Source organism: Aptenodytes forsteri, unplaced genomic scaffold, assembly GCF_000699145.1.
Source record: "Aptenodytes forsteri isolate BGI_AS27 unplaced genomic scaffold, ASM69914v1 Scaffold132, whole genome shotgun sequence".
NCBI lineage: Eukaryota > Metazoa > Chordata > Aves > Sphenisciformes > Spheniscidae > Aptenodytes > Aptenodytes forsteri.
In genome coordinates, this window is record NW_008795520.1 from 1,681,362 (window position 1) to 1,706,348 (window position 24,987).

At 37.0% G+C, this 24,987-nt stretch overlaps 1 protein-coding gene across 1 annotated transcript in view; it reads left to right on the forward strand.

Moving 5' to 3' along the window:
• The window catches only part of FAM120B (family with sequence similarity 120B), a 58,112-nt gene extending 33,350 nt beyond the window's left edge, over positions 1-24,762 (forward strand). The window contains exons 7-11 of the mRNA XM_009281765.2: positions 10,762-10,968; positions 14,895-15,003; positions 16,275-16,388; positions 20,575-20,653; positions 22,836-24,762. Coding sequence (XP_009280040.1) covers positions 10,762-10,968; positions 14,895-15,003; positions 16,275-16,388; positions 20,575-20,636 — 492 coding nt within the window. The 3' untranslated portion in view covers positions 20,637-20,653; positions 22,836-24,762. The remainder of the gene's footprint in view (positions 1-10,761; positions 10,969-14,894; positions 15,004-16,274; positions 16,389-20,574; positions 20,654-22,835) is intronic.
• The last annotated feature ends 225 nt before the right edge of the window (positions 24,763-24,987 follow it).

Genomic DNA, 24,987 nt, shown 5'->3' on the forward strand with positions numbered 1-24,987 from the left:
GAGAAGAGAAGGCTTTGGGGAGACCTTATTGCAGCCTATCAGTACTTAAAGGGGGCTTCTAAAAAAGATAGCGGCAGACTTTTGAGCAGGGCCTGTTGCGACAGGACAAGGGGGAATGGCTTTAAACTAAAGGGGGGTAGATTTAGACTAGATAGAAGGAAGACATTTTTTACGCTGAGGGTGGTGAAGCACTGGAAGAGGTTGCCCAGAGAGGTGGTGGATGCCCCATCCCTGGAAACATTCAAGGTCAGGTTGGCCGGGGCTCTGAGCAACGTGATCTAGTTGAAGGTGTCCCTGCCCACGGCAGGGGGGTTGGACTAGATGACCTTTTAGAGGTCCTTCCAACCCAAACTATTCTATGATTCTATACTTGTAACATTCAGTAATAGTGTTGCTGCTGCTACTACTACAGTAGCACCAGTAGTCTCAGTAATAGAAGTTCTTTAGCCAGAAGTGCTGTATAAATGTGAATTTTTAATACATTCTTAACATTAATATTGATGTCGCACGTATATTCTCCTCCCCTTCACCTTTATTTTGGGATTATTTCATTTGACATTCACTGAACAATAGCTGAAATGTAGTTAAAGGAGCTTTTTATAAAGAAATGGAGCTGTGTTAAGAGAGAAGTGATACGTGTACATTTTAATATCCCTTACCAGTGTTATATCTTAGCACCTCAAGACATCATCACTCGTTAAGACAATTCCATCCCAGTGTTATAAGTGAGGAAACAACACACAGGGACAGTAAACACCAGATGTGTAAAGGTGGTTGTGTGTTACCTCCAAAAAAAATTAGTGATTTATGGGGAGACTTAGTTAATTGTTTAGGAATCTAATCAGCGTGTCTAGTGTCACGCCAGCACTAGTAGGAAGCATATGCACATTAACTAAAAGGGTATATTACATTCAGCTAGGCTGCTATATATTCCCCTGATAGATTTAAAAGAAGAGATATTCAGTTCCTTGCCAAATACGAAATTACATATGTATTGGTTTTAGCAAGGGCAGTTAATGCATACCTAACTATCATTTCCTATTTAGCAATAGTTTTCTATTTACTTTCTGTGTATAGGATACAGAAATACATCTTGGCAGAAAATATTTCTATGCTAGGACTGAAGTTCCGTAAGTTCCTACTAAAGTCAATGAGAGCTTTACTACCGAATTTGATAAAAGCAGAGCTATGCCAATACACTTTTGAAAAACCATCCCTCAGTCTGCTCAGTGTTATTTACTTTTTAGCAAAATTATACAGTTGTATGTTGTATTTGTACACTGAGGCTTCAATACAACAGAGGCATACTTCAGTCTAGCAACAATGGCAAGTAATATTTTTCAGTTATAGGAGGCTGAAAGTGTAGTGGTTCTGCAGGAAGTTTATTTTGGCACAGCACCTTGTGCTAAAGAAATAGGTACCTTTTGTTTTAAAATGGCTGTGGATCAGTTCCTGAGGCTAGAATGTCAGTGAATGCTTATTTCATCAGCAAAGCGCCTGCAGAGTCCAATGCTGGCTGAAGTGCTGAGATCTCAAAGTTTGGCTTATTACAGAGCATGCATTTTCTTTTAAATAGCATTCTTCTCCCTGTTAAGTACACCTTTAAAAATGGCCACGTTACTCTCACATAAACCGTTTCCCTATTTATATTTAATTTGCTCTGACATAGTGCTGATACAAGAAAATGTAGAATATTACATGTAAGTAATGTTATTTTCTTTAAAACCTTTATTTGTAGTCAGTTCTTGAATAGCTCAGAAGACTGCCTTTATGCAACAGCTGTGTGCACCAAACAAGGATTCTCTAATTTCACTGTATGTGTTCATCTAAACTACAGCATGGGGTTGACGTTCTTGTGCCAAAAGATAGCAGCTTTCAAGCTGTGTGTGGCAGTTTTCCATTCCAAAAGAAATAGGTGTTCTGAAAGTGGATACTCTATTGCAGCTTAAGTACAAATCAATTCCTAGTATCTTGAACATACCTGATTACAGGTTGCAGGTTGGCAGTTCCTTTCATAGGTCATCTGAGATACTGCTGCATTGATTCACGGTTCGATTTGTCTTGGACCTCGGGATTGTACTAAAGTATGTCGTCTTTTAACTGTAGTATGTTTTGGTAAACTCAGTCAATCATAATTATAGGCCAATATTTCATCCAAAATTACATTACAAAAGAAGAGCAGTTCTTCTTTTCTTCCTCAACCTGTGGACTTAACACCTGGAAAATTCCTTAGCCAGAACTATTTACCTTGGACCATATCACTTCAAAAGGTGAACCGTACTATCAACAATCTTATTGTGCAGCTGCTTTGCAATACAAAGAAACCCTAGGAGGAAAAAAAAACCACAACAAAACCTATATTGCACTGGCAAACAGTATTTGTTCTCCTGGAATTCTCTATACTAACCATCTTGGTTCAATGAAAGTTATATTTGAAGAGCTTATATACCAGACATGACATTAGTAACAGTTGTCATAATGTTTCTGGAAGCTGCAGAGCTTCAGGCGTACTAAATTTTGCCTAATCTAATTCTGCTGAAGTTCACTGGTCTTTCTGTTGGTTTCAGTGGAAAATAGATCAGGCCCTTAAAAAGTATACACTCAAAACAGCTTAAGAGAGGGAATGGTCATACATTAGGACAATTAAATAGATTTTGAACATCTACTCAGACTCTGGGGAGAAAAAAAACAAAACTGATTTTTAAGCTTGGCTAATTAAGCCTTGGACAGTTTTAGCAGTGAACTCTCGCCTATCAAAATTTCTTTGTAGTCACAATGATATCTTAATCCACGGCAACAGTTTCACAGTACACTGCAAAAAAATGTCCACAAGGTAGGCCACCTGACAGCAGCACACTGAGCAGTTGCATGCCTAACCAGCTATCATTTGCCAGTATAGTCTGTGGCTGTGAAAGGACACACTGCATTAGCAAAGGTGGCCAAGCACACTCTGCCGAGTAATTGCGTTGGTGGCAGAATTTTTACTCCTAAAACTTTCTTCCATGGATCAGTCCTATGATTAAACAAAGGGAAAGGGCTGGGGTAAGGTGTGGATAAGGACTTTAGATCATGGAGTATGGTCAAGATGCAGGTAGTGGCAAATGAAGCCCCTCATTTTAAAGATTTTGGTAAAGGAGCTAGTCAGTGTAGAGAATAATACAGAAATATATAGTGAGTGTCAGAAAGTAAGGGAGTGGAAAAAGTTTGATCTTTGAAGGCTTACAATGGAAAGTTACTGGAACTAAGAGAGGGAGGTGACCTTTTGTATGTTTTTTAAATGTTTCTCCGTGTCCCCTAATAACTTTTGAAGATGTTGGCTAATTTCAGCCACGTTTGACAGAGATGTAGGAGTTTCTGAGAAAAATAAGTTACTGCCAATTGTTCTGAACAGACAGCTGGGGAGAAGGGGAAGGCACTCTAAACTGCCCAACAGGAGGAGGCTTTAATGTGACATCACATTATTAGGGCATCCATGTGAGAGGGAGACATGGCTACAGGCATGGGAAAAAATTTCAAGTAATTACTGAACCATTTCAGATGCCAGTGACATAGCACATACAGGAGCCCATCAGTTCCTGGTGCAGACGTACCAGGAGTCTGTCAGCAGTTTGTCCCCCCATCAGGGACAAACTTTATTAGTTGCAAGGCAGATGGAGCTACCAATGCTTCCCCTTCTCATAATTCCACAACTTTTAACTAATGTATGAAAGAAAAAGGAAAGAAAATGTGATCGTAAGAGTTCTCAGAGTCCCAAACAAATAACATACATTTTGCTACGAAATAAATCCAATATTATGTATATGAGGGAAAGGTGAGGAGGTTCAAAGATAAGTCTGTCACCAAAAACACAAGCACGTGTTTAAGACAGTAAAAATTAAAATCCTAATGAATCCATTCACTTTTATAGAAAGGATGTGGCTGCTGGCTGGGCTACAGTCAGATGGTTAGCCTGATGACTGTAACTCAAAATTTACGCGCATGTTCTGTAATGTCACGTGTATTATGGGCTGTCATTAGCCCAGTAATCATTTAGATCAGAGTTGAGCAGTTGTGGCAAAAATAAGAAAAGTAATGTTATTTTAATCTTTTTGCAGGTGCTAGTGTGTTGTCCATTACATAACTGTGTACAAAAAGGGGCTAACCTTTTTAACTGGTGATATTCATCATCGCAGAAATGTCATTTATGCTGGGTTTTGTTGTAGATATGATGAAAAGCTCTGATAAGGCCGATGTTTTTGAAAATTAAACAAGAAATGAGAAGCAATCTTTTTGGAACTGAAGGAGATTTTTATCTGGTTGCAGATTGGTTAGCAGTAGTACTTTTATGTTGTTATTTTGTAGGTTGCTTAAAGGTAAAAGCAATTTTTAAGCTTTTTTTAGGTTGACTTCATTGGAGTTTTTGGCTTAATTATTTGGCAAATAACAGTGTTGTTCCACAGAGAGGTATCATTTTACATCAAACTCCTGATAAAACCCAGTAAATAAACTTTCCTCAACATATAAACACTAAACAATTGGGTTGTTTACTGCTAAATATTTACTGAGAAGCCTTAGAAGTGTTTAAAAACTGGTTTTTCTAGTTTCTGTTGCAGCAGATGCCCTCATAGGATCTCTTTTCAATCCCCATTTTCCTTTGCACACACCTTGTTTAAGCAGGAAGAGCTTAATTTAAGCCGTAATCTTTTATCAGAATAAACCTTAGTCGTGTTTTCAAAATACTGGTGCTCCTTTCCCCCCTCAATTTGACAGGTCAAGGAAGCAGGCGATGTACTACACTCCCAGCAACCTATTGCTTAAAGCTGACTGATGCCAAGTAAACGTACTGTTTTAGCAGCCCATCTCTGTAGGATCACACTCCTTAAATTTACCACCCTCGCACCAGTTTAGGTTATCTTTGCTCAAGAACAGAGCATATAGCTCCAGTGCACAGGGGTTTTAGCATCTTTTGACAACTCACACTGGGAATTTATACTAATGGCTGAAGGCAGGAAGATCTGGAATTCAAGAAAGGACTCTTGTCTTTTGGTTGAAAGAATTTTAGTGATGCTTTCTATTGCAGAGAATTTAACTTCAGTGAAGTTATCATCAGTTGACAGTTCATCTCTTTATATTTGGAACACAATGTGCCTTACCTCTCCCCGGCAAAGCTAAGCCTTACTGTTTTAATGACAAGTTCCTGAGATAGGATCTACCTGCTGCCTTTATTGCTCAAGCATAAATTGCCTATGGTTAAATATTTGATCATTTAAGATACAGGTGGGTTTGGGGGAGGTAAGGTAAGAAGTAGTATACTGATAATATACTGACTGAGTTCAAATGGATCTAAAAAAAACCAGTTAAACTAGGAAAGTACTCAGATTTTGATCACCATCACTTGAATTCCAGCAGTTTATTGCTTGGATGAAATTGCGTTGATTTTTAATTATTGTTCTTCAATTGATTAATTTTAACTAGAAATTAGCAAATACTAACCTGTCCTTGAGTGTTGTGTTTTCCTTTTTATAACAGAAACAGGTATGTTCTTTTGAGGGTGGTTGGAGTGGGGAAGGGGGGGGGAAATGCCTTATGTAATTTTTAAGTTATTTCTTTTTAAATTTATATTTCAAAATGTTAGCCATAGTCACATCTTCTGTATTCAGCTCAACCACAGGAAGAAGGCAACAGATTAGGAAAAAAATTAAATGCATAGGAACGACTTTAACATAAGTAACAATTATTAATACAAATTTTTTTCATTGAAAAAGTGTGTCCGCAGAATGATGTTGAAAATCCTACTAAAGGAACCAGTTCTTAAATGAAATGTAATATTTAGTGCATTGAAATACAGATGACGTGTAAAGTAGCGCAAGTAAAGAATTGTAAAATTACTACCATATCTTTACATTTCTCCTTGGTTTCTAGAATTGAAGACAGTGAGGTGGCTTTGCCAGTGGGTACAGTTCTGGCCTTCATTTGTGTCTGCTGACATCTGGCACGTTCAGATACTTGCCCTCACATTTCAAGTGCGGTAGAACCTGTTCATCCTTTCAACAGAATTTGAACTCTCTAAACTCCATAGAGCAGAGTGGTGAAGGAGTTGTGGGGTTTTTTAGTATGTTCCTGAAAATAGGTTTTGCAGCTTTCAAAGTGCATAGGATAAAGTTTACACCTCTATCAAAAAATCACTTGTGAATCCACAAAGAAGACTCAGAGGACTAGTAGTATTTCCTTAAAACATAAAGGTATTTTTACATCCTGATTATTTTTTTATTATTATTTAATTAGATGTAATTTGAACTGGAAATTTGCATTTCATATACGAGATCCATGTATTTTTCTTCCTGTAAGTAAAAACTCTTCAGCAGGATATACAGTCTCTGGGTCTAGATTTGCAAACTGCTCCTGTGAGCAAACACTTTTCTTCTTGCAAAGCCTCTTTCTGTGGTCAATGAGGATGCACACAAGCACAGAGACCAGCCTGAACTTGTGGTCCACAGGCTAAAGCCATGTGTTTCTAGAGGAGAAAAAGGCATGATATGAGATAAGTCTATGATGATGGCTCTCCTAGCAAAGACATTTCTCAAATTGTTAGGAAAAAAACATTATACATTAGTGATATGGGTGCTGTAGCACTTCTCTTGCTCTTTTCCAGTGGGCTCACCCAGTTCAGCTCCGGCCTCCTAAGCATGATACCAATAACCTCTGCTGCAATGATACTAGAGGACTGTGAACTTTGAGTTCTCTCCTCAGTCTTCAGTTAATGTTGGCAAATGGGAAAAGTAATCTTTTTCCCCAAACGGTGAGAGGGTGGGGAGCTGCTGTTGGTAGGAGCAGCAGCAGGGGCACAGCGCAGGCAGCTGGTGCAGGAGGAGCAGTTCTCATGCACTCCTTGTCTCTCTCACACAAATGTCATCAGCTGGTGGTAGGAGTAGCAGCAGCGGGACCACAGGGGTGTATCTCACATGATTCACTGGGGTCCTGAGTTTATAAAAATAGTGAAAAGAACAGACACAATTTCCAATAAGAAGTAATCTCTAGGGTGTAATGCCCTGGAAGGCAAGCCTTCTTTTCTTTTGGAATTTTCCACTTCTCCTCATCGTGACGTCTTTGCATTGCAGACACCAAGCAGTTGTGAGCATTCCCATGGCAAAGCAAGTCTGTGGTTTGCCATGTGCACAGGCTTATTGTTATAGACCCACTGTGCTTTCATTTTCTTTGTTTTTCATTGCCAGACATGGAAAATAGAAACTACCCTTTAGTGAATGTATTTCCTGTCTTATTAAAATAAAGAAATCACTGTTGATAGTTCTTGCCTTGGTCTTGCCAATATTGATTTCCATTAAAAAAACAAGCCTTACCTGATATCCACCCCCTCCCCGATACTTTAGTGCTTTAGGAAAATTCTGGATTGATAACCCTAGACAGTGGAGTCTTCTACCTGTGAAACCTGTCACCAGCAACATTATTTTATCTTTTTAACCAGTATGTCTCAAGTGTAGTTGAAAAGAGCACAGCTAGGGTTGTATCGCTGGCTCAGACTTCATACTCACGTAGGCAGAAGTAACAATTAGCATCAATGACAGTACTACACTGATCTCCAGCGTGAGACAGCACTCAGTCCTCTTCTATATTTTATTATTTTGTGCGTCGCCATCAAAAGCAAAATTTTTCAAATTCTCGTTTAGACACCTGTTCTGCAAATACATATGCGTTTGTTTTGCACTACCTTGAGTAACATCACTGAAGAAAGTTGGGTTTCTTTCCCATATGACCCCACCCATATTTGTGTTGGGTCTATGCTTAGAGTTTTCAGAATAAAATAAAGCAACAAAAGCTTTATTTTAAAATTTATGGCCCAGACGGCATCCAGCATCCACATATAGTATTAGTAATCTGTTCTAACAGCTGGTTTACATCCTTGGTATTAGTGGGATTAAAAAGGACAGTAAAAGCATCTTTGTTAATAAATGACAAAAAGGCATGAATTAATAGTCATATAGTACACAGCCGTTAAATTCGAAGATGGGAAATCGCTTGCTGCAGATGACAGCATTTACTCTTTTCAGCAGCTTAAATACTTGTTTTCATTATTCTTCATGAAAGTTTGTTTTCAGCAATTAAATCTTTTGACGTTATCAGTACTTACTGATAATTCAGTGACAGAAGATACCGATTTTTACGACAGGGAATTTCAGTCTGGTTTTGTACTGATCTATAATAAAGAGACTATTGGTGGTATAAATCATATTGATATAAATTATTGGTGGTAAATCATATTGATATAAATTTGGCCAAGTTTGATTCCGCTGGTTGGTGTGCTACTGTCACTCTTGGCCTCTACTGCTAGTTGTAGTTTGACATGTCCATTTTCCTTATAGCTTAAGAGCAAAACTTTGCCACTTGTCAAAGTGCTCTAAAGTATTTTATTGAAGTTATTTAAAGTTCAATTTATTGTTGTGTTGAGAACAAGACCAGGGTGCATAAATTCTGAAGAAATTCCGCAGCTGGATTTAGTTTACCAAAAACAGGGAGTTCTGAGGATTCCCAGCAGTTCTTACTCCCCGCTCATAAAGTCTTACTTTGTGATCACAAACCAAGCAGATTCCATTTTAAAGCTTGTAATGATGTGGACTCATTTCCTTAGCAGGTCTTAAGATTTGATCAGATGATCAGAAACAATCTGGTTAGTGCAATATAAGAATCTCCCAGCTGCAACATGATAACTGGCTGTGTGCACTCTTACAGTCTACTTTAAGTAGAAATAATACTGGTTCACTTAAACCACATTCCTCTTTCAGGTACCTTTCAGCATTGTTAAATGGTTTGCAAAAACCTGCTTTACTTGCCAGAGCAAGAGAGTTATGAGTGTGCATGTAGTTACTAGACTCAGCTGGCAAAATGATAGCTTACATCTGGAGGCAATAACTTCCTGAAACTCAATAGCCTGATCCCATACTGAAACTACTTTTATTTGAAAGGGAGGGGAGAAGGCGGTCTCCCTTACTCAAGTATGAAGTGTCACAGTCAGAAAAGGATGGGCCTTTCATTTTCTAAATGACTGCTCAAATTAGCTTGTGTTGTCTGCATTTGTCTGGTTGTCAGTGATTGTCTTCAGTTGTCTGTATTGGGTGAATTTCAAGTACTGAGTGTCATGTTGGGTCAGCGCCCTGGTGGCCAGCTTCATGCCTTTCCAGGAATCACTAGAGGCAGAAGAAGTTCTTGCCAGAGGGCTCTGGACCACCCTGCCTGGTATCTTTTGCCTGCATCATCATCTCTAGGTCCTCTTTTGCTTTTGCACTGTAGAAAAACCTGCCAGTGGAGGTACACCTCATATCTTCAAGTCGGCTTAACAGAGCCCTACTGCCCCTTGTCTGTGGTTAGGGGGAACCCTATCATAGAAGCCGGTTTCATGTAGTCAAATGATGCAACAGACTTTAGCTCATTGCATAATAATACAGAAAACCCAAGTCCTTGACCAAGTTCTAGCTGTATTCTCCAAATGATTTACTGTGTTTGTCTCTCTTGCAGGAAGCTTTGTAGCTCTGTGCTGCTAACAAAGGTTTCCTGATTTTGTTATGTGGACCTTAGGGAGGAAAAAGTTCCGATCCATTAGTACAACATCTCATGTTGTCTGCTATTAATTGTCATCTTTTTTAAATAGGGCACTGATAGTGTATGTGCGTACCTTTAAGTCTTTTGGGGATCTTTCAAGATGTAAGATGTTGTTATTGTTAGCAATAATGGGCCAACCCTTTCCATTGCATTTCAAACAATTCACAGCTCTTCCAGAGCTAGGGCTAAGACAAATTTGAGCCACATTTTTGTCCTTTCTGTTCTGGAGTATTTTGGATACTATTCCATTCCTGCTATAACTTATACTATAAGGAAAACTGTAATGTAAGGGTACAACAGCTGCCACGGATTACAGTATTGATGGCCACACTGTTACGAATCCCTCCTGGTCCTGACAGACTGCTTCGGTACAGACTGTGGAAAAGGCATTCCCCACTAAAGAGCTTCATACTGTTTACACAATACTTAAAATCACAGTTTTCCCCATATTGGATTCAAGGCTTTTATAGTTTGCTATGCTCTGCCACAGCAGGATGTTAAATTCACCCATCAAGTTTATTTTGGCTGTGAGTTTTAATTGTCTTGTTGAGTTTCTCATTTTGCATTTTCTGGACGTTGTCATACCGTTCCAGTATTTCTTCTGGAGACATCCATGTTGAAGTGAAATAATTTGACTTTCAGACTACAGTCAGAGGAAATTTATAGAGCGTTTAAAATAAAAGCCTGGGCACAATAAACTTTGTTCTGACAAATCTTATAATTTAAATGATCTCTAAGTGCTGCAACATTTCCCGGTTGATCAAACTGTGGAAGGTCAATGGATCACTGTACACATCATTTTATACTCCCAGTTCATGTTTTGCATTCCACTAACAGAATTCTTTCTGGGGAACTGCTAATGCTTGAGAAATACTATGGAGAATAGCCATTTATTTTGTCTTTCCATTTTCATTTTGAATGTGTGTGTCTTAAAAACTTGAGTGAGATGCTGTATTTGTTAAAACAAACTTCACTTCTTTCACTTTATTGAATAAAACTAGATACAGAATCCTTTGATGAATTCTACTGTGCAGCAGAGCATTGTCACAACTTTGAGACTGTTTACCATTTGCTCTGCTGTTCGCATGGTTATATGTGGTGGTAAGATTGCTTATATTTCCTGATTTGTGAGGCCTACCTTTGGGGTTTTTTGTGTGTGTGTGTTAACAGCTTGCACAAGTGGACTCCAGAGGCGTACATCTTGGCGCTGTCTTTGTTCGTGGCCTTACAACTTTGCTCATGGCCAATAGTGCCTGTGGCTTTCCATTCAGAATGGATGATTTGATGCCTTGGGAAGTGTTTGATGGGAAACTTTTTCAAGAAAAATACCAGCAGTCGCACCGACGTTGCTCTTTGGAAGAGCTTTTAGAAGGCAATGTGAGTAATCGCATCCGCTTAGACAGTTCTGTACTCTTTGAAAAATGTACCTGTCCATGTTTGTTTGTTGTTTTAATATTCATGTTTACACTGGTCCCCTTTCTTTGTGTTTTTCCTCTCTTCCTTATTCCTTTTTCATCTTCTCCGCCAAAAAAAAACTAAGAAGGTAGAAATACTGACCCTATGAAGGAAGCTGTAATTTTACCTTTATTTTTGTTTCCATTACTCAGAGAATAATATAAGGAAGTGTCAAAATCATTGTCAATTTCAAAAACTGAAAATGCCTGTAATGGTTTTCTAGTACTAAGATATTAATGAGATCCTTTTCCTGTAAGATTTTAGGCAACATGTTAAGAATGTCTTTAAATAAGCATACTGGGTATAATTTTTGAAGTGTTTGAGAATGATATTTTTAAAGGTATTAAGGAACCTAAAGTTTGAGATGAAGGTTTGGTGAATTCAAAGAGGAACTGGAAATCAGAGGAAGGTATATATCTAGGGGTTTTTTTAGAATCTCACCAAGTACTTTCCTGTACCTCTAAGTACTTATTTAGTTCTCAATCCCACTTTTCAGAAGCTGGGGATCTGTACAATTTGCAGGCTATGTTACTAAAAAAACAGTATGACTTAAAACAAGTCTGCCCAGGCAAGGACAGGGAGATACCAGCAAAGTCTTGCTGGGTATGGGCCATATCTGGTGCATTAGGTGGCATCATGTCCAGGCTCAGAGGTAGGGTCTGCTAGACTGGGTGCAAGGCTGTATTAATGCACTAGCGAAGCCTCGGACCAGACCTGACTCGTGCCCCACCAGCACAGAATATGTGGAGAGATACTTGGGTAGATCTGTACTCATCTGTGTAGATAGCTCTTAAGACCTTTGATTAATGCGTCTCTTTTCAATGTGGAACTGAAAATCCCGTATCATTTAATTACTTTTGAAAATTTTACCTTTGAAATGTTTTTACCCATTGTTACATATATCACTTGAGGTTAAAATAAATAAAAGTGATTACAGAGAAAAAAGTTTTCAGTTTTGAATGATTTTAATCTCATGCATTCAATACCAGTTGTATAATTAGTTTTCTTTTCTAATTTTGTGTCCAATTACATACCATCCTGATCTGGAGTGATGAGTGGAATGCGTGTGGGTGGGTGGAATGTATGTGTTTTCAGCATGGAGGAGGAGGATAATTCTTTTCATATGGAATCAATCGTATGATTAGGACTATAGCCTCTATCCAAATCCTGTGGTTCCCATTAATTGGTCCGTTGATTTCAGTAGATTTTGAACTGGGCCAGTGGTTCATCCAGTTTTTCATGTAGGACTTTTGCAGAACAATAGAGGGTCTAAAGAATAAATGGGAAAATGTAAAACTATACATTCACATTTCTATGTGAAATCGATACTTCTGTTCCATGTGGGTAGAATTCAGGTTAGTGAATAACTTTTACAATACGTGTCTAAATCTGTATAAAATTTATATTGTCTGAGAGGTATTTTTAAATGTGTTAGGTAGTATGTCTTAGCTAACATTTGAAAATCTTGATGTGGTCAGGTTAAAGTTATATTTTAACCTGTCTTAGAAGGAGGATGAAGGAAGATGCTTAGATCCCTAGAACAGAGTTGGAAATTTGCTTGATCAACTAAAATATCTAGGTTAGGGTTTTTAAAAGCCTGATACTCTAGTTTAAACAAACCCCAGATAAACTGTTCTGTTGTGAGGAAAAATAGTCTAGCCCTGTGAATTTTTAGAGTAGTTTAAATATCTTTTTCTTTTTTAGGTATGATTTTATCATACATATATGGCAGAGATAGCTCCCAGACTAATAAAATAGCTTTCCAGCTTATCAGTTTGAGGCAAGAATCTGTTTTTGGGAGAATTGCCAAGAGATGCCAGTTTAGCTGGGGACACTGGCAAGGCAACAAGCATATGTGATTGGTTTTTCCTATTATTATAAGTTCAACTTTAATAAATAAAACTGGTACTTAGTTCCTGGCAGAGCTTAATGTACCGCTGGAAGCCAAGAACTTTCAGCACTTGTTTGTTAACAATCTACCCTTGAGCACCATAAATCTAATCTGATAGTGACAGCATTGTATTCAGAAAAAAGTTATTCTACATGGGATGTTCTGTTATAGAAAAGATAAGTAATAGGAAAAAGTTACTCCTTTTGGTGTTCGGTGCTTGTCTCCTAACTCCTAAGGTCCCTTCTCTATGATCTGGACAGTTACATTACTTCAGGGAGTTCAGGAGATCTCAGCATCAGTGTTGTTTTGATTATGATGGGCTTAAATATAGTTAATAGCTTTATGAAAATTACAGTAGAAATACAATCTTGGTTAAATATTTACATGTATACCAGAAATTTTGAACATTTTAGGGTTTGCTTCCCACAGATTCTTGTACCGAAAGAAGAAAATGTATAAATTAAATGCAGTTGATATTTTTGTGTAGCTCAGCTCTTTGTAGCCTAGGAGCTGTTAAAGATAAAAAATGGAAAGCTTCTGATAAGAATGAAAAATAGAGCCATTTTGCTTTTTTAAAAAAATATGCTAAGCTCATATTATGCTAGTTCTCTGTTTTTCATAACAGTAATCATATTAGTTTGTTTATCCACACAGAAAATTGGATATAATAGTCTCATAAAGCAGTGAGGCAATGATATTATCACTTTATTAGCCTTTTTATTGTGCTTCTCACTAATGAGTATGTTCATGATCATTTTTTTTAAATTAAAACCAAATCACCTAACAGGGTCAGCATAAGTGGTATGTTTTGTCCTTTTCTGATCATGCCTTTCATCCAACCTTCATCAACACATTCTGAATTTATTCTCCCAAGAATAAAATGAAAGGTTTTTCCCGTTAGTGGGTGTTCTTTACAGACTGTACTCAGTTTGTGTGGAAAAAAAAAAAATCTTTGGGTTTTGCTTAAGGCTCTATAAAGAGGTTTGTTAACTCAAAAAATGTGCTAGGAAAGTTCAGGGATTCAGACTCTAATTTAAGAAACCTCTCTAGTTGCTGCCGTCTTGCCACCTATTGGATTTTTACCTTATCCTGTAATCCTCTCCCCTCCTTCCTGCTCCCCCTCCGCCTTGGTTGTTACAAAAAGGAATTGTCATCCTGTAAAAATCAGTTCAGTTTTATGAAAATCACAAATTTTGCTATTGCTGTAAGATCTGTCTTTTCATAATTCTTTTCAGTGTGTACTACTGCCCACATGCTCAATACAAATCAATAAGAAAGAAAAAGATTCTATGATCTGACACTTGTTCAAAGCTCACTGAAATCAGTGAAAGTTAAGGCTATATCACATCTCTTAGTATTGCATCTTTAAATAGCTTCAGCTTGTCCTTTTGACAGTAGAAGTTTTCATCACACCACAAGGTAAATATTTTTATTTAATTCCCCCATTTCTCTTTAGACTTGGTTATATTTTATCAGTCAAGAGTTGGGGCTGATGTGTTACTATCGTGTTAAGTTTTGTTTCTAATGTATGAGATTAAGATACTTTGATTTTCACTGGTGTGTTTTCCCTGAGTTCATCAGTCCTTATCTGGAAGCTTTAACCATCTCTGCCTGAGGTATTGCTGATAGAAGTCTAGTTAAGTTTATCTACAGGTGCAAGGTAATAGAATAGGAAAGCAAGTGATTTACAGATGTGAGCAGAGAAGAAAAACAAACTTCACTGAGAAAGGGGAAAACATTCCTTCTGCACCCCTACTCATCCCTCCAAGGATCCACTTTTAATAGGAAATGTTTGAACTTTGTTTCCTGAAAAAATGCGAACAAGACCTACCACCTTCATACATGCATGAGTGTGGCTAAGACAAGTCTTTTAGTTGTTAAATATGTGATTGATTTGTGCTACACCTGAAGAGAGAAAAGCAGAACAGTCATTGATTTTTAACCCTGTTGTCTGCAGGAGTCTTTGTATACACCCTTCCAGAATCTGAAGTCTTTCATTTGCGAGGCTTGCACAGCAAAGAAGAGAACAATACAGAGCAGACCAAGAGGGAATGGATTTATCACAGGTTGGCATTGTGTTAATCTTCTCAATAAAGTCAATATATGGATGAGCTCAATTATCCTCCAACGGCAGCAGTATTTACATAGGCAGCCCATCAAGCTAAGTAAATTGTAAGGTCTTTCTCCAAGAAACCAAAGGAGAGATCTAAGAAAATATTTCCTGTTTTTAGGAATTCATGTGAATTTGATTACCCAGGTTTGAATAGAATATTTCAATCTAGCTACACAGTTAGTGAGATATATGCAGTAAATAAAATATCATTCACTGACAGAAGCATCCCTGCGATTTACTCAGTGACTAAAGTTATTTTTATAGGAGGAATTAGATGACTCAGAGTTTTTTCTTCCTTTCCCTCAGGGGAGCTATTTTAACGTTGATAGTTGAAGGTCTGAGTGAGGCATTGAAGAGAGAATACTCCTTTTTGGACTGACTGATACAGTTCAAAATATAAGAAAGCTTTTGGGCAACCTGGAGAACAGCTTTTTTTTGCCTAAGACCTTGCTTTTTTTTCCCCCCCAACTTTATGGCTCGGTTTACTAAAGACATTTGTTTTCCCCACCTGATCTGCCTGACTCTCAGGGAAAAAAACATCTAAAAGGTTTTTAGCATCATTCACAGATCAGCCTGAATGTTGAGGCTTTTGAGGCTTCGAAATAATTCACACTGAATCTCAGTGTTTATGCTGGTATTATGTTTATTACCTGCTTAATACCTGATCAATTATAATGTCTATGAGGATAAAAATTACCCCTTCAAAATCCCTTGAGCAAATTACAACAGACAGAATGATTTTCTGCTAGTTCATTACTTTGCATTATGTGACAGCAATACTTCTGATGTGGTACTACACCATACTGGTGCTGGACATTCAAAACTAAGGGTATCTGTTGGTGATTTATGATACCAGACCTTGTTAGCATCTGCTATTGCTTGAGAGCTGTACTTAACCATTCTAATTATGATTTGTGATTCCAATTTGGACAGAGATTTCTGTTTTGTTTTAATGACTGCAGTCTCCAAATCTGTGTCATAAAATTTTGATCTGGTTTCTAAATACACTTGTTAACAGCTTGTAATCATGATGTGCATAGATGGAAATGAGAACAAGAACCATGCTTATTAGGCTGACTTTAGTTTGGAAAAATCGTAATTGTGCGTAAGTATTTTGGCATAAAACTAAGAAATGCTGTTTCCCGAAAAAGAATACGCTGTCTCTCTTTTTCTTCATTTAATCTTAGATACAGGCAGAGTTGCTTAGTAAATACTGTTTTTCAGGAACACAACAAAGAGAATTTAATCCCAGGTTCCAACAAACACACAGAAGTTCTTTTGTTCCTCCATATCATAACCAGATGAGGGGGTTCCTATGGAGAAATCCTCAACCACAAGGTAAAAAATATGTGCACACGTGTGTATTTGGAATTGTCTCTATCAACAATATAACAGCTCTGTGTCTATATACAGTTTGCACTTGTATGTATGCAGTTACCCTGTGGCTACAGCAGTCAATAGCAAAACTTGTATCAGTTATAGTTGTGTACTACTGTTAGCAAAAACTAACCCTGCAAGGTGAGGTAGAGTGTAGCGTTGTAATCTGGAGTCATCTTTTACTCACAATGTTCTGGGGGAAAAGCTTTCATGTGGTATTTAAACTTTCCATGATTGGTCTCAGCTGAACTGTGTTTAAAATTGTAATAGTTCTAAAACAAATTGGCACAGCTGCACAGAAATGTCTGTCTGAAGTCTTTAGCTGCAGATCTTAGTTCATACTTCAACAAAACACTTAAGCGTATGAATAAAGTTAAACACATTCCTAAGTGGTTTTCTAGATCAGGAGCTCAGCTTCCAGATCATTGCCTAAGTAATACAAATGCAAGTTCTGTTTTGTCTTGGCATTAATCTTAAGTCATTCGCCAATCTCACTTCTTGAACTGAACAGACATTTAAATGAAGCATCACTGTGGATAACACTGTTGAGCTGACATAATTCAGTTTTACTTCCTCATTATTATGCGTTAAAGCATATACACGTAGATTAAAGAAAATAAGCAAAAGGAAGAGAAGTGTCTAAGAAAGATCAATTATTTTATTAGGTCTGCAGAGCCCAAATTTCTTCTATGTTTCCAGGTGAGGTTTTCAAAGAAGATTGATGATGTGATTAGGGAGGATAAATAATAAATAAATACAATAAAGTCTTTAATGTGTTTCAGCTGCCACTGTTGTATGCTTGAGAGGGAGATACTATCATTTGAATCACAGATGAGATTGATCGTGTATGTAAAATGTAAAGTTAAAATGTAGAGTGTGTATGCTGACCGTGAGCAGAACCAAAACTGGTCGTTGTTACTGTGACCATCTCAAGAAGCCTGCTATTCAGGGGTCAGGTCATCTCTGACCAGCTCCAGAGATCTTACGACTAGATGTATTCCACAAAGTATGTTCCACAGTAACTGTGCTGAACTGTGTTATAAATGTGTTTCAGTAGCATTATTAAAACATCTTGGCTGCTTCTACATGAGCAGAACACTGGTCGTTGTTACTGTGACCATCTCAAGAAGCCTGCTATTCAGGGGTCAGGTCATCTCTGACCAGCTCCAGAGATCTTACGACTAGATGTATTCCACAAAGTATGTTCCACAGTAACTGTGCTGAACTGTGTTATAAATGTGTTTCAGTAGCATTATTAAAACATCTTGGCTGCTTCTACACTAGTCTTATTTACTACCTTCAGGATGCTCTTCAAAACATGATCCCATAAGTGCAGTTAAATTGCCTCTAAGTAAAATAGATTTATTGGAAAAATGTATCTGTCCCTACAAAAGAGCCCTGCAATGTTTTAGAGCTCCTTTTAAACTGATCTGCCAAGATGACTCATTTTGACAAAGTTTCTTTTTCCAAAGTTTGCTAATATTAAGACAGGTATTTGGGTTGCTTCATTATGTAGCTGTTGTCTCTGCTATATGTGTATGTCTCACCAAAGAGAGAGAGAAAAGAACAAAAAAGTAGCGATTTTGTGTTCCATGATAGCTTACATGATAAAACTTCCTGGTAATATTACTGATATCTATCTATCCCATCCTTTATATACCCTCCCGTGGTATACTGTTATGGTTCCCACTGTTGCATATTATATATAAATCATTGGATTAAATACATTAAAAAGTAATGGAACGGTAACCATGGCACCCATATCTTCTGTGTCAGGAGTGTACCTAATGATTAGGCAGCCTTTGCTCTCTCTTATCAGTTAATGTTTAAGAATTCCATGACAATGTCTCAGCTTCAACAGTGGAGGAAAGAGTGCCTCCACCCAGAAAGCATAAACCTAAGAAGCACTGGTATTTCTCTGAGATGATGGTTTGAATCCCCTCAGGCAGAACAAGAATTGAACTTAGACATCCCTCATTTTCTGGTGAATACTAACCACTGATCTGTTGTAATTAACATCTCATCCTCTAGCTGTATTTTGAGAGAAGGGAATTCAGCTGTGGGTTTTTTGGGTTTTTTGGGGGGTTGGGTATTTTTTGTTTTGGTTTGATTTTATTTATTTATTTGAAGTTCTTTTCATAAATTTCTTGGCTGTGTGTCACAAATGGAGAGTGCATCCATGTAACTCAGAGCAGGACATCTAAGCCTCATAGGGAGGTAGATTTTCCCTTAGTGTTTCTTGTTTGTTAATTTAGAAGACTTCCTATTTAGCACGCTGACTTTTGTGTATCCCATTCTGAGTGTTTTTCCATTCTGATGCGTGTTAAACGCATGACTTTACGGATTCTAGGTTCATGGCTGAAACACCACACCACATGCCATATAGCCTACTGGTAGACAAAACTTCATTAATTAGCAGTTAAGACCACTAATACATTGTTTTGAATCACATTGTTACCTCATTCTACAAATAACTAAAAATAAACTGAGCACTAAGAACTATGGAAATCACTATTGAGTATCATGTGTCTTTGTCACTCTCTTCAGCAGTCCAACTGATAAACACTGAGATTGTTTGTCATAGCATACAAATTACCACCTAGATCTAAATCAACATACAAAAGATAGCAAAAAAAGAAAATAAAAAAGTAAGTCTAACCTTATCTATGCATTGTCTTATATACTTTTATAGCCATATTTTAAAATTTCAGTGATTTGGACAATGGTTCTCATACTAGTATTTGAAAACCTTCTGAAAAATGAGCTGAAGATAAGGGAAGGAGATAGGGGAGAGAGTGTCTATAGGCCTGGTTGTAACAGCTACGTGAATGGTTGAAATCAAGGACACCCTAATACATTAGAAATAGTGAAAGGTATTGGCAAGGATATAGAATTTCAGCCAGTGATAAGGTAAACATCAGAACTCTCTGTATGATGGACCCAGGGGAGGGATGAGGATATAATGAGTAAGAGCTGCCAGAGAGCTAGGAGTAATGGATGATAATTTCAGCTACCAGTCATCTATCACCAGAATCATAAACAGGGAGATGGGGAAATAGTGAAGCGTTTTGACAATTTCATACTTGCATTTAGAAGTTGTTGGATTTGGGGGTCAACTATATTCTGCCTAAGAAAATTATGTTCTCTCCAAAAAAATAGTTTTGCTTTCTTTGTTGACATCCACTTTTGCCTTGCTTTTCTTCCATCTCTCTATTGGAAAAGAAGAGAAAAAGGGAAATGGGCAGCTTTTGTTTTTTAAAGAATTAAACTTAGAAAATATCACTTATTATTTTTCTTTAAAAACAAGGTCTTGGAGAAAAGCTTTTATGGAAAATTGAAAGTTTTTCAGGGGAGGAAAGATGAGTGTCAAGGAAAGATATGGAAAAAATAGAATTGTTGGAGGTATGTCTCATTCAAGAGAAACTCTTTTGTCCAAGACAAAAGGGAATTATCCGGAGTCCCATTTCTTCATGGAATGTAATTGCATCAAAAGAGTACGTTCACTTCAGTCTTAGCACACTGTAAACCATGTAGCTGAACATAATACAACTATACTGAAGGATCTAAGTTTGTAGCAAGTTTTCATTTGCTAGGTATTTAATCAAGGCTTCCACACTTGTGTTGCGTACTCTGTGTTCAAGCATGTTTCTGATTAATAGGATTTTGATAGAACTGTAATGTAGTTGGGACGTGGTAGAGCTTCGGTGTTGAAAAAAAGATTTCATTTACAGTACTACTTTGCTTATAGGAATCTATAACTAAAGCAGTATTGTACACAGGCACACTTAAACCAGTATGAAAATGTTTGTTAATATAGCTTACGTCTGGTTCTAAACAGTGTATTTTCCTTTCCTGAATTCACACGGTCTGATCTACCAACCACAGTGTATGACCTGTATGATTCACTGTCCCAAACCATTAATTGGACTAGATTTAAAAGTTACAGTGGCCCAAAAGCTTTAAGAAGAGCAATGCCGCCATGGACTGTATCCTCCAACATCTCAAAATACTAGCTATAATTATACACCAACTAGAGAGAGACATTCTTTTTTCAAAATATGTATAAATGTAATTTTTCTTGCAGGTTATCTGAATAAGGTCTTGCTTTCCTGCTTTAACGGTAATTAAAAATATTTAATTCCTCCAGGTAGAGAATATGGATTGGGCCATCCAGACCGGAGGAGAAGATTCCACCGTCCTCCTCGGTAAAGAATATGTGTGTACAGGTAGCAAACTGAGATGATGGGATAGTTACCATTGAGATAATTTTTGTCTATGACAGCCTCTTTTTAAGAACTTTACAGAGTAACTGAACCATGTGACTGCAGAGGAAATCACTCAAAGCTGAGGCTATTCAGCTTGCTAATCACTTGTCATGTTAGGTGTAAGCTTGCTATGAGACCGGAATCACTAAAACTTAACTTAAAGGTACCAGCTGAAGCACAGTAGCGTCCCCGTATAGCTACATTGTTTTGTCCATTTGATGCTGGAAAGCCTGAAGTGTTTTTACAACATCATTAGATATTCCTGACTGTAAGTTTTAAGACTTAAACTGTAAGTTTTGCATATTTTCATTATAGTTGTGTGTATTACAAGAGTTTGCTCACCATGCTGAATTGTGGTTTGTGTCTTAATTGTGGATTATATCTTTATCTTAAGGGTTATACCATTGTTACTGAAACCTCTTGAAAAGTTTGAAACATGACATCACTGATGTAAACATCATCTACCAGTGAAACAAAATTACCTTTCTGTAAAATGCAGCACTTTCTTACAAGAGCCAAAAATTGCTATTACTTTTGGCACTTCTAGTTAAGTAACTTTTTCTGTCTATCTCAGCTGACTGTGCAGAGTGAACCACATCACTGCTGAGGAGAGAAGGAATCTGTCATGCTTTACTTCTGTAATAAATAATACTTATGAGAACTAAGTATTTTTCCTGTCCAGAATTCTAATTTAAACACTTATCTTCAGAATTATTTCTTAAAAAATTATGTATTTCACTTTATGATTCAATTTCAGTGATGTATGTATTTAATTATAAAATTAATACATTTTAAATAGAGTTAATATAAATAATACTAAAGAAATGTGAAATAACAGAGCACGTACAATTATTAACAGCACCATAGGATCATATATTGGTAAATTGGTACCACAAAAGCCCCTCTTCAAGTCACACACTTGTGTTTTTTAAGAAACTGTTTTAGAGATTACAACAACTTTCTTATGTCTTCCATTTGCATACCAATGCAGTTAAAGATAATCAGAGGTACTTTACTTAATTACTGTCTTCAGGCAAAAAAAAATTAGGCAGTTATGTAGAAGTCCTATTTTAAATCATGAAGTGTGAAAATTGTACCAGAGGAAAAAAGTGTCAGCAGCACTTATGTCACATAGAAAGTGGGTGACACACTTAGAACCGTGTTTATCTCTTTACTGATCTGCATCTCAACCTAATTGAAAATTGTCTCCATCTATGTAATTTTCAACAATTTCATGCTTTTCTTAGGTTTCTAGCAATCTTTGAATTGCGTTGGCTCAAGTGGATGTTTATGGAACTGATGGGGTTTCGCCTGTTTATGTGCTTTGGAATCACAGTATCTTTAGTTTTGTACTTCAGCATTTTCAGTACGTGAAGTTATATAATAACCTCTCCTTCTCATACGGGATGTGTATGATGAAAGAAAAATGAAATCCTGATGTCCTGTTCCTGCTCTTAAAAAAGATTGAGCAGCAGAAAAAGAGGATATCCAAAGATAGAGCCAAATGTTAACAGCAAGTTTTGAAATCTGATACAGTTTGCAGATTTTCGTAAGAGCATGTTTAGTTATTGGGGATGATGACTGTTCCAAACAGTGAAGTCAGTGGTGTTGCACGTGGACAAAACTTTGTATTTACACAGAGAACTGTGGCCTTAATGTTCATCATGTTGGAAAATCCACTCTTTTGGATTATTTTTCTTTTTTGTTTTGAATACTATTGGTGGGTATGTTGTTAGTGTAGTTCTCATAATCATCATTCTAGATTTTACTGATACAGAAACTGTATCTCAGTCTTAAGCTTCTTATTGTATTACTGCCAGAATTATTTATTTTTAGAAGCATTTGAAAATTAAATTTATATCTGAAAACTATCTCATGATCCATACTAACAGAGAGTAGCAGACGCTCTGAAACTTAATGCTTGCATTAAGACTTGCAGAACTTAAGGTTCAAAACGTTAAGTGCTGATCTGGATAATTAATACATATGTCACTAAACCCAGAACACGTCATTATGGTCGTTTAATCACCTGCGTCATACGGATCACAAAATCTTACCCTGCAACAGGCCGTAACAGCTAAAATTGTTTCAGTGTTGATGTTCATGTGTCTTATTTGGCTCCTCACAACTGTTTGTCTTTTAGATCACCCAGGTGACCCTACTCATTACTGGAAGTGGATGAAAATGGATAAGAGAACAAGATACGTTTTTATGAAATGCTGTATGCTGAAGATCATAAAAACTTAATCAGTATTTCAGAAATGGTGGTGGGAAGGCTCTAATCAGAAATTTATCATGCCTTATTTTCAGTTCCATTTTATTTTGTATACTTTTTTTTCTAGCCTATAGCTTAGAGAAACGAATTATGGAATGTTGTGAAACAATTATTGTATAATTTAGGTTCCAGATAGTATTGTTTGGAGCACTTTACCAAAGCCTTGTTGACACAGTTATGAAAAATGATCATTAAAAAATTATGTCTAAAAAGTAGAGGCCAGTCCTAGGTGTTGAAGGCAGCTGCAAAAATTTAATGAATTCATCTGGTTCTGTTGTGAAAACGATTATGTCTCTTCTGTTAAACCTTTATGCTCTATGAGGCTGAAAGTGCCCAGTCTCGGACAAAAAAGGGTACTTCTAAAGTGTTTACAATCATATCACGGTTAAAAAATGTTACTTTTCTGTCATGTGGCTTACTTTCATAGTTCCTCAGTCTCAGAGAATAAGAAAAGGGTAGCTGAAACATTCCAGAAAGTTATAAAATTAGTTTCTATGTACAAAACTGCTACAGCTTTAATGTCCTGTTATTTTGGGGCCTTTCAGAGCTGAGTCAAATGCATAGTCCTCTTCTGGAATACCTAGAATTCTTCTCCATCTGTAGTGAATCATTTATGTCACATTTAAAGTTTATGCCAGACCTTACATCTGTCTTTAGCCTAAAGTAAAGGTGTCAGTGTGAGCCTCTGGCCAGTATAATTTTGAAGGAAATTCTAAATCAAGGGGAAAATAACAGCCATTTTGAATGCATTCTTTTTTTTTTTCCTAAATGGCAGTTGTTTGAAGCACACAGGGTAAAATTTTTTCCCTGTTGACATCATTGGTGCATCTTTTGCAGATATTAGTGGCACTGTGATTTCACTCCATACTGATAAGGTAGTCTCAAGAGACCTAAGTAAATGGACAGAGTACAGGTAGGGCAATCAGGTATCTCCTGTGTTAATTTTCACTGGTCTATTATTCATCACACAGACTTTATTACTACTTTGGAGATATGTGTATTTTTAGAATAGTGCATAAGTACACTTGAAATTAGATGTCTTTAGAAGTGTTTAGCATGAGGAAAAAGCATTATTTTTATATTCCAAAGAGAAAATTTAGCTCTAATTTTGAAATCTATTTTCAGAAGTACTATAGCTATTGTACAACTTGCACTTATCTTTGTGGTACAATGGTTACCGATTCAAACTCTGTTGGTTTTAGTCCATTATTGTTCAGTTAATACTGTTTCTTAGGCCTTGTGCAGGTAACTCCTTTGAGTTGACTGCCAGTGGAACTTAGTTCCTATTTAGTATACGTTATGTCAAAGTGAATAGTATTGTCAGACATACATAACTCAATACATTAATTTCCTTGCATGTATTTTTCTGTTTGTAACCCAATAAATATATTCTTTCATACTCTGCCTATAGCAACAGTCCAGCTAAACAAATAAATTGGCAGCAATACAGGATTTCTAGTTCTATTAAAAGTCTGAACAGACACAATTTTTACACAACACAGTGTCTGATTTGTGTTTCAGGGATCCTGTCATGATAAGGGCATTCCTGCTTCTTTTTTCTATTGATTTGTCACTGACTGTAATTGTACTACCACTTTTTTCTCCCCCCCCCAAACCTTTTGGAATAATGTGGTCTGAGTTTTATGGAGAGTTCTCTAGTTTCAGGAATCTCATGATGTATAATAGTGTATTTGAAAAGAATGTAACTGTGTGCCAGAATTTGTTGGTAATTCCCCCTTCAGGCTTTGATATGAGAAAAGATTTCTGTTGGCCTCAATAAACAAAGTTAAATACAGTTAGAGTGGGAGTTTTGCTGTGCTAGTTGTGGTATGTTATGAATTGTTGGTAATAATTACCCTGACTACTGAAGAATTGTTAGCTTCTCTGTGAGGTTTTTTTTTTTCCTCCTAATGTTAGACCATAAGCAAAAGCTGCTTATTATTATTTCCAAGCCAAAAGATTTTTTTTTCCCACCAGGAATCATAAAGTGAAAGCAGAAGCATGAAGTCGAAACATAGAA